Here is a 10,538-nt window from a genome sequence, read left to right as displayed (position 1 = left end):
TTCAAATGACAGGAGTTAATGCACAGAGGAACATAGTACAGGAAGTAATCAAAGAATAAATTGTCCCTAAAACTAAAGAACCAGGATTTTGAGATTGAAAAAATTTATGGACACTGGAACAAAGAAGAGCTAGCAGGAAACAGAAAAAGAAAACACAAAACAGGTCATATATAATGGACTAGAAATCAAAATTACATTTTTCTTATTCCTCACACTGTACCTATTAAATTGTACATAAAACCATTTTTTAAAAGTTAATAAAACAAAAACATCCCTGCCTGGTGTGGCTCACTTGGTTGGAGTATCATTCTGTAAGCTGAAAGTTTGTGGGTTCAATCCCAGTCAGTGCACACACCTGGGTAGAGGGTTCAGTCCCCAGTAGGGATGCATACAAGAGGCAACCGATCAGGGTTTCTCACATTGATGTTTCACTCCATCTTTCTTTTCCTTTCTTCCCTGCTCTCTAAAATCAATAAGCATGTCCTTGGGTTAAGATAAAAAACAATAACAAAAACATGCAGCTATGATTAATGGTATAATTAAAATCACAAAGGTACAATTAACATATAAAAAACTATAAGATATTTATCTGCATTTTGATGGGGAAGTAACTTTCTAAACAAAAGCCATGAAAGATACTACAAAGGAAAAGAGACATAACAACATAAAACATTGAAATACATGTCAAAACATTTTAAATTAAATAAAATTAAAGAAGTATAAATTAAAGAAATGGTAAACTGGAAAAAACTATGAGCATATCTAAAAGTGTTTAATATGTAAAATATCATATGAGCAATATATAAAATGTTCATATTTTATATGAGAAAACAAAGCTAGAACCTTATTACAGAAAATGCACAAACGATATGAACCAATACATATAATAAAATCCAAATGGCTAATATTCATTTAAAAAATCAATCTTAGAGGTAATCGAAGAAATGTAAAATAAAAATTTGAGCCATACTTTTTCACTCACCAAATTAGTAAAGATTTTTTTATAAAGTTATTTAATAGTGAGGATGTAAAATTATATATTCTTCTTGGAAAATTTTAGCAATATATGTTAAGGATCTTAAAATATCTAAATCTTACAATGCAGTAATTCTGTTCCTAGATAGCTATCTAATCTAAGGAATTTCATTCATTCAACCAATATTTTTACTGTATATACTGTTCTAGATACTGAAATATAGGGTAAATATTTATCAGTGATTAGTAATAATTGTGGAAAACTGAGAATACAATGAGTCTCAATAAAGGGAAAGTTGAGTCACTTATATCTATAAAATAGAATTTATATAGCCATCAAATACTATGCTTGTGAATTACTTTCAAAGAATGGAAAGTAGATTTTCTAAGTTGAGAAAAATTATTAGACACAGTATTTAGATATTATCAGCAGACACTTTAGCTACTGTCTGAGACGTTTTGTCAACAATTCCTATTTGAAATGATGAATTTGAAATGCCACATGAAAGACAAAAAGGCTATCCTGCTCTCCTGAAATTGCTAAGCAATGTGCACAATAAACAATCTAGACAATGGCCAGAAGAAAAGGGACTATTAAACATAATTTACTTCTCTCTTTCTCTAGCTTTTAATACACACGCAGGCATACAACCCACAAGGAAGCTTGGAGAAATTATTTCTAAAGGACATAGAGGAAAAACTTCCTAATTTCCAGAAAACCATCAAGTTTAAGAAATCAGGTATTTTTAATTATTCTGAAAATAAGAAAATGCTTTTCTTCAATTATCAGAACTGTCAGGTTTCTTTAGATAAAGAATTTCTGTGTTACTGTGGTTACTATGGATAAAGATAAAATGGAAGAGTATCTGAAGGGCAAGGGTATTTATTCTGCACTGGTACCTGTGGCTCCAACTGAAAGAAGCACGAAGGCAGGCTCACAGTAAAAGCAACCATTTGGGACTCATAGGGAAGTGACATATTTGCCTGGAGCACTGAGGGGCCTGGTCAATTCTGAGCAGTGTGTTTTGAGCACAGGGTTACAGTTACAAAGTCAGAATAATTTCTTTTGATGCTCAATATCGGAAGAATAATATATGTATTTATTATATGTAAAGTGACCATGTCTCATCCTTCCTAGAACCCTTAGAAATGTAGAAAGGAAATAATTTAGTTTATGAAAAAATACAAAGTGCTCCACTCAGAGCTTATTTTAATGATATATTATCAATTCAGTAAGAAATGAGGGCTTGTCCCTGGCTGGCGTAGCTCAGTGGATTGAGCGCGGGCTGCGAACCAAAGCATCGTAGGTTCAATTCCCAGTCAGGGCACATGCCTGGGTTGTAGGCCACGGCCCCCAGCAACCACACATTGATGTTTGTCTCTCTTTCTCCCTCCCTTCCCTCTCTAAAAATAAATAAATAAAATCTTAAAAAAAAAGAAATGAGGGCTTGTGTGATATTCATAATCAGCATTTTATTATTTCTTAGGGGAAAGGCCCTTAGTATGGTATTTAAGTTTCTCATACAACTATCCTAAATTGTTCCACTTTTCTTTTTTAAAATTTATTTTTAGAAAGAGAAAAAAGGAGGGAGAAAGAGGGAGAGAAACTGATGCACCAGAAAACAGTCTGGAATGTGCGAGAGGGGTAGCCTCTCTCGCACACCCCCAACTGTGGACCTGGCCTGCAGCCCAGGCATGTGCTCTGACTGGGAATCAAACCGGTGACCTTTCAGTCCACAGGCCAGTTCTCAGTCCACTGAGCCACACCAGCCAGGGCTCACTGTTTTTTTATACCTATGATAGGTTTAATGGCCCATCAATTATAATCATTCTCTTGTCCATCCATTTAATCCATTAATCCCCTTGTTCCTCTCTCCCTGAGATATACTTGCTTGGAAAAGCCCTAACCCTGATGGAACCTTACTGTTTGCTTTCTTTCTATCTTTTGAATACTCCTTTTCTATGGGGAAAAGTTCTTTCATGGTAAATCAGTTCCTGTGGGGCTTCCACCAGTTGTACAAGGCATGGGGACAAATGCCAGCACAATGTAATATAGTATGAGTTAAGGGAATACATCAAGACCAAAGTACACACAGTTTCCCATTTCTGTAGCATCCCTACAGAGAGGCATCCCATGTTCAAGAGGGATGCTGTATATAACTTGGGCTTTGTTCTAGTGGAGAGGTCTCTTTCTCCATTGCTCTCCCTTCATGTAGGGCTTTGATGATATCCAGTTTATCAGGAAACAGACTGCTTGGGGAATCAAGCTGCCTCAACATCATGCTAGCCACTTATAGGGATTGTCTGGGAAAACCAGAGGTCCTGTATTTTAGGAGGCAGCTGAGGACCTTGATCTTTTTGGGTGATATAGTCCTCTAGCCATGAGAAGGAAGCCATTGTTCCCATGGGAAGCTGAACATGAGCACTTCTCATCCAGCTGGTAAGGGCTCTGGGCTAGCCCATTGTTCAGGCATTCCAGGGTGAATATCGAAGGTCATTTTTTTTTAATTCTCACCTGAGGACATCTTTTCACTGAGAGAGAGAGAGAGACATCAAGACATCTATTGGTTGCCTTCTGGTATGCACCCTGACCCTTTCCAGGAATCAAACCCATAATCTTTCAGTCTATGGAACAATGCTCCAATGAACTGAGTCACACTGACCAGGGCCTAGGGTCATTTTTTGGGGGCAGTGCTGCTCCTTCATAACAATCTATCCCTAAGACTGTTAGTGCTCATCAGGTATGTCTGGAATAGGAAGAGAGCAATGTCATTTCCACCCAATCTTTAGAATATAAATTAATTGAATTTGTCTTACTCCCTCAGGGATGAGCCAGATTGTCACCCATTTCCCATCCCCAACCTCATTTATTAGCAATAAGTTCTATAGAGACCTAGAGATTGTTTTGCCAGCTAATCCTCCATTCATCCTTTGACGTTCAAGTTGGAAAAGGAGAGGCGTGTATTGATCCTCCTCATCTCACCCTCTTCAGATTCCTTGGTGCATGAATTCCTTGGAGGATCCAGCTAGGGCAGAGGTGCCAAGGGCCACTACTCCTCACTCAAAGGGCCCCTGCCATTAGCAGTCAGGTCAGCAGCAAACATCAGTTTGATACACTCTTATAAAAGCCACAAGCCAGTGGTTACAGAGAGCAAGCACTTCCTTGGCTATTTTTGCCCCTTACACCAGACACGAAGGAAAAGGATTTACATTTGGTCAAAGAAGACAGACTGTGGTGACCTCCCTAGCTATGGGGGTGGTGGAGGACTGTGCCTTAGCCTCAGCTTTCTCTTGTCTGAATGGAACTCAGTCACCAAGATTCCAGGGGACCATGGAGATGTGAAGGAGTTCTATTATTTTGAGTAGTCGCAGGCAAACTGATATTTGTAATCTTTTGGGCAGACGGTAGGGTGAGAAAGATGAAATACTTTGAGCTCTAGAGAGAACGGGGTTGTCTCCTCCAGGGGAGCTGCTCCTCCCTGGGGTCCTCGTGCAGACCTGAATGCTAATGGTGTTTTGGGTCCTGACAATTGTGCTAGCTATTCTGTATCACTGTTCCTTCCATTCCAGCAGCTTTCCTGGAGAACTTTTTCTGTCCCTAAGACGGCCCTGAAATTTTTATAGCCTTTAGATGCCACAAAACCTGGATTTGTTCATGGTTTCAGGCAAACTTCCAGGAAATTTATCCAAAAACCAATAACTCAGAAATTTTCAATAATTTTATAGGGTGATTTGAAGTGGATTCAGAACCTCTAGAAAATCTCCTCTGATTTGATGCACCAATTTAAGATAGGAGTGGGCCTGTCTGTGCCTCCTGACTGGTGAGGCTAGGTAATTTCACTTGTACTAGGGAGCCCAGCATTAACCACTCCGTGTCATCTGCAGTCACAAATCTCCACTTGGTTGTATACTGTCTTAGCAATTCCTCCAGTCAGAGTAGCTCTGGCTGTTGAGGAAGCCATTTGTTTGAGTTTACAAGTTGTTTTTATTTTTAAAATGATTTCAGAAGTGTTATGAAGTGGCAGTCCTTTCTCTTGAATTTTCTTGTAAGGAATCTCAAAGAAAAAAATTAAGGTAAAATACCAGTGTTTTGTAAGCTGATAACATTGAAAATAAGCCATTTACTAGAACAAGGAAGGGCATGGTTCAGTAGGAAGGGGTGGTTAGATAGCTGAGTGGATTCAGTTGTTAATTGGACTAGGGATAATGGAATTAGGGTGGGGATGATCGGACTAGAATTTTGAAGAGACCTCAGTGTGGGCTGTGATCATCAATACAGGTTTCATTTGGAGATGTTTTCTTGAGAGAAAACAAGACCATCAGAGAGACCTTCCCAAGAAGGTGATATTTTAACTGAGAATGAGAGGGTAAGAGAGGTGCCTGTGTGCAAAGACCATCAGTCAGGAGAACACTGGGATTTTTTTTTTTTTTTGAGATACATCCAGGAACTCAGTTGAAACAGAGAGCAAAGGGTAGAGTAGGAAGAGGTACAGTTGTAAGGTAATGGTGGACCCCATCATGTAGGGACTTTAAGGTCATTTGAAGGATTCTAAGTAGGATGGAGTAGCTATCTCAAAGTTTCAGAGGGAAAGGTGAAATAAAACATTTGGAGAATGGAAAGAAAACATTCGTACTTAGGAGAGTGCAGTAAGGGGACTACTTGAAATTGCGGTAATGAAATAGTTTACTGATGCATCTTTTTTTTCTAACCTTAATGAAAATATTCCTTTTTTTTTCACTATTAAGAATGATACTTGCTATTTATTTTTTACGTTGAAATTCTTTACCTTACTTACAGAAGTTTGTTTTCTTTTTAAATAAATTTGTTGTGGTATATTGAATAATAAAATTATATATAAATTTCAAGAGTACAATTCTATGATATATCATCTGTAAATTGCACATGTGAAGTTTTTCTTAATGTTTTACAAGTAAAGAATTTTAGAATCATAAACAGATGTTGAATTTCATCAAATGCTTTTTGGTACCTATAAGATAATAATTCATTTTCTTTGTTAACACTCTAAATTATATCATTAGATTTTCTGATGGTGAATAATCCTTGCATTCCTGGGACATATCTGTTTGGTTATGATGTATTATTCTTTTACTATATTGGTGAATTTGATGGGATAATATTCTATGTAGATGCTTTCATCTCCACCTACAAATAAAGATGATGTGTAGCATTATCTACTGTTGTCTTTTTCAGAGGTAAGAATGGCCTCATCTGAGTAGCTCTCCTCTCTATACTCTGAAAGGATTTGCATAATAAGAGTTAACTGTTTATATAAACTTTGCTAGATTCACCTGTAAAATGATGTTACTCATGGGTTCTTAGGGTCATACTTTGAACTAGATTTTTATACTGGGGTATTAAAGCTTTCTAATTTTTCTGACTCATTTTGGATATATTCCCTCTCTAGAAAATTGTGTTTTTTTTCCCCAAAATTTTGCTGTCAAATTGCTAAGATTGTCTTTTGAGGTTTTGGAAATTCTGTACCATATCCCTAGATGTGTGTGCAGTTTGGTTCATAGTATCTTTATTTTTACCTCTCTCTCTTCTCATGATCAGTTATGCGAGGGTTGTTGCTTTTATTAGTCTCTTCAAAGAACATTTTTTATTATCATCCCTCTGTTTTACATGTATTATCTTTGACTAATAACATATTTATTCTTTGTTATTTCTTTACTCTTCCTCCTCCTTATATTTTCTAACTTCTTCAATTGAATGTTCAGTTCATTTATTTTCAATCATTCTTTCTTTTACTTTCAATAAAATGAAATATCTTTTACTGTTTTTAATGCTTTCCCCCTAAACTTTATTTTTAAATAAACATACAAAAATTTATGAGAGTCATCATAGCTTGATGAATTATCACATTAGCTAATCTGATGGCTGTGTAACTAGCACTTAGGTTCAGGACAGATTGTAACATCACTCTGGGAGCCCTTATACCCCTACTCGCAATTGCTCTCTTTGCCAAAGGTGACCAATACTCTGACTTCTGACTTAGATTACCTTGATGCATTTTAATCTTTGAGTAAGTGAAATGAAGGAATACATGTTATTTCAAGTATGGATATTTTTGTTCATTATTATGTTTATAAAATTATTCCTATGTTTAAATGCAGTTGTTTATCTTCATTGATGTGTAGTGTATTCCATTGTATGAGCACACCACAATATATTGGCTGATTTTACTGGGGTGGACACTTGGGTTGTTTCTAGAATTTGGCTACTAGAAATGTTGTTATGAACATTCTTGACCAGGACATTCAGTGCACAGCTGTCCATATTTTCTAGGCACGTGATCATAGTTGGATCATAGCACTTGCATATGTTCTCTTTTGTTCAGCTTTAGTAGATACTGTCCAAATCATTCACCAAACGGAATGCAGTGATTTCTCTTCTCTCTACTAAGTTAAGAAAATTCCAATTCTTCCACGCCCACACCATTGACTTGTATTGTCAATGTTATCAAATTTTACTTTCTTTGAGTGTGCAATAATATCCCAGAGTGGTTTCTTATTTGTAGTTTCCAAATAACTTTTTCTAAACATTAATTTTTAACCTTTCTGTATTCTTCTTTTTAGGTTTTATTTTAAACATTGCTCTGAGGACACTACATTTGGTGTATCCTAGCCAGGACTGGGTGATTCAATAAACCTCAAGGACAAAGCCAACTGAGGAACATCAATGAGTCTCAGACCGGGCAAAGATTCTTCCCACAGTAGACTCTCCTGGTGAATCAGCAAGCCTAATAAACATTATCTTCTAATTAGCATAAACGCCCACTGGTGGGTCCTGAGCCCTCATATATTCTAACCCAGTTTTGAAAAGCAGCATTTTGCAGCATCTTCAAGCATCTAAAACACATTTAAAACCTTTGGAATTTATTGCTTACTGATGGAAGCTATAAACTCTAAGGCTAATTGTGCCCAGAACCCAAATTGTAATATAATGATATTTTATCCAACCAAAGAAGAGTTTAATGATTTTGATAAATACATTGCTTCCATAGAAGCCCAAGGTGCCCACCGAGCTGGCCTGGCTAAGATAATTCCACCCAAGGAATGGAAAGCCAGACAGACCTACAATGATATCAGCGACATCTTGATAGCCGCTCCTCTCCAGCAGGTGGCCTCTGGGCGGGCAGGAGTGTTCATTCAGTACCACAAGAAGAAGAAAGCCATGACTGTAGGGGAGTATCGCCGCTTGGCAAACAGCGGCAAATATCGGACTCCGCCGCACGTGGATTTTGCGGATTTGGAGCGAAAATATTGGAAAACCCGCCCCTATGATTCGCCCATCTATGGCGCTGACGTCAGTGGCTCCCTGTTCGATGCACACACCAAAGAGTGGAACCTTGGCCACCTGGGAACCGTTCAGGACTTGCTGGAGCAGGAGTGTGGAGTTGTCATCGAAGGCGTCAACACACCCTACCTATACTTCGGCATGTGGAAGACCACCTTCGCTTGGCACACGGAGGACATGGACCTTTACAGCATCAACTACCTTCACTTCGGGGAGCCCAAAACTTGGTACGCGGTGCCCCCAGAGCACGGCCAGCGCCTGGAACGACTGGCCAGGGAGCTTTTCCCTGGCAGTTCCCGGGGCTGTGAGGCCTTCCTGAGGCACAAGGTGGCTCTCATCTCGCCCAGTGTCCTCAAGGAGAATGGGATCCCCTTCGGTCGCATCACTCAGAAGGCTGGAGAGTTCATGGTGACCTTTCCCTATGGCTACCACGCTGGCTTCAATCACGGCTTCAACTGCGCCGAGGCCATCAATTTTGCCACCCCGCGATGGATTGACTATGGCAAAGTGGCCTCTCAGTGCAGCTGCGGGGAGGCCAGGGTCAGCTTCTCCATGGACGCCTTTGTGCGCATCCTACAGCCCGAGCGCTATGAGCTGTGGAAAAGCGGGCAGGACCGCACTGTTGTGGACCACGTGGAGCCCACGGCTCCGGGCAGCAGGGACCAGAGCACCTGGAGGAAGAGCCCGGCGGACGGCAGAGCCGCGCTGGGCCTGAGGCACCTGCAGCCGCGTCGGGCCCCGAGCAACCCTCGCGCGGGGGAAGCCGGCGGTGCGCCTGGCGGCCGCGGCGGCGAAACTGTGCTCCAGGCGTCCCTGCTGCTCTCGCTACCCCGGGGCTCTGCCTCTGCTGCCCAGTGCGCAGCTGCCTCGGCCGGCTGCTCCTCTGAGGCCGACCGGTCCTCGCCGCCATTCCCGGGTCCATCTGCCCGGGATTTCCAGCCCACTGGCAGGTGTGGTCGTGGTCGTCGTCCTCGGGAACAGGGGTCTCAGGAGTCGATTGTTCAGGCCCGGGCTAAGAGGCGCCGCTCAGTGGGCACAGAGCGCACTGCTCCCGACTCCGAGGCCCTGCCTGTGTCCGAGGACAAACCCTCGCTGGACAACCCTGCCCCTCTGAGCCTGGAGACTCTCCATCCTGTTGTGGCTTCCGCATCCTGCTTTGCTCCAGTCTCCTAAGCCTAGGGGACGCCCACCTTGCTCCCCAGTGCTGTTTTGTGTGCAGAGTCATTGAGACATCTCAGAGCTTCAAGCAAGGTTTTAAGTCACTGGTCTAGCGTGAGACTTCCCTGGTTTTGCCGCATCTGGACTGGCTTAGTTGGTGGTGTTTACCAAGTGGGTCCTAGTTTGTTCTTCCTCTCAGACTCTGGAATGTCTTTGGACGCTGCTAACTCCTATGTCTGCATCTGACGTTTTATCCACTGGACACCCTTGTGTCTCTGTGAACCCTATGAGTTCCACTGAGTTCGCAGAAGCCTGATCTACCCAAGACTCGCGTCCTCTGGGACAACTCTGGATGTTGCCCAACTCTGGGCGTTGCTTCCGATGAGTCCCGGGCTTTGGTTCCCCCTCCGATCTCCCTGCTTTTTCCTCTTTCTCTCCCCCTCCCCATTTTAGGCAAAACTAGGCCCTTTTGACCACTTAGGTCAGTAGAGGCTCAGAAAATAATTTATGATCTTTGAGTCATCGATGTGTTTATAATGTTATCTATTCCCAGTATTTCCTCAAAAATATATTAAAGGCAACTAAAATTGGACTTTTCCACCCTATTAATGTCCATTCAACCAACTGAGGGGTTGAGGTTACTATTTTCTGCTCTTTTCTGAATAATTACATCAAAACGTTTTAAGCAAAACCTATTGTTATGGCCTGATAAAACTGTGTGGAGTCTGTGAATCCTTGGGGGATGGTTGTTGGGTTCTTCCTGGAAGGCTGGCTGGGGAATTTGATGTGTAGACTTTCTTAAGAATGACCTACTGAAAGTCAGCTGGTCACTTGGCTGATCAGTAGTCCACAGGTTGCTGGGAGAGGGGAGCAAGCAGAGGACAAAAGTGCCATCATTCAAATATCTCAAAGTCTCCACTGCTGTTTCATGTCTGTGTATATAATGGTTAATTTATTGATTCATCTCAATAAACAAGTCCATAAACAAATGAACGATCATTTCCATTGGTACTATGTGGGGGTGGGATGACACAGCAGAATTGACTGGGTCCAGCCTGGCTCCTGCTGATCAGTGAACATCTCTTAG

The 10,538-nt window shown here is 41.1% G+C and overlaps 1 protein-coding gene across 1 annotated transcript; it reads left to right on the top strand.

Annotated features, from left to right (window-relative positions):
• The first annotated feature begins 7,885 nt into the window (after positions 1-7,885).
• KDM4D (lysine demethylase 4D) lies at positions 7,886-9,466 on the top strand. The gene has a single exon (XM_045817855.1). It carries the CDS (start codon positions 7,886-7,888, stop codon positions 9,464-9,466), a length of 1,581 nt encoding a protein of 526 aa, XP_045673811.1.
• The last annotated feature ends 1,072 nt before the right edge of the window (positions 9,467-10,538 follow it).

The sequence above is a fragment of the Phyllostomus hastatus genome, unplaced genomic scaffold, assembly GCF_019186645.2.
Source record: "Phyllostomus hastatus isolate PE091 unplaced genomic scaffold, TTU_PhHast_1.1 phas_scaffold_317, whole genome shotgun sequence".
NCBI lineage: Eukaryota > Metazoa > Chordata > Mammalia > Chiroptera > Phyllostomidae > Phyllostomus > Phyllostomus hastatus.
The sequence above is the reverse complement of the archived record's forward strand: the minus strand, read 5'-3'. Positions and strand labels throughout refer to the sequence as shown.

Coding starts and splice junctions, on each gene's coding strand:
- KDM4D (XM_045817855.1), top strand. CDS start 7,886: ATGGAAGCTATAAACTCTAAGGCTAATTGTGCCCAGAACCCAAATTGT.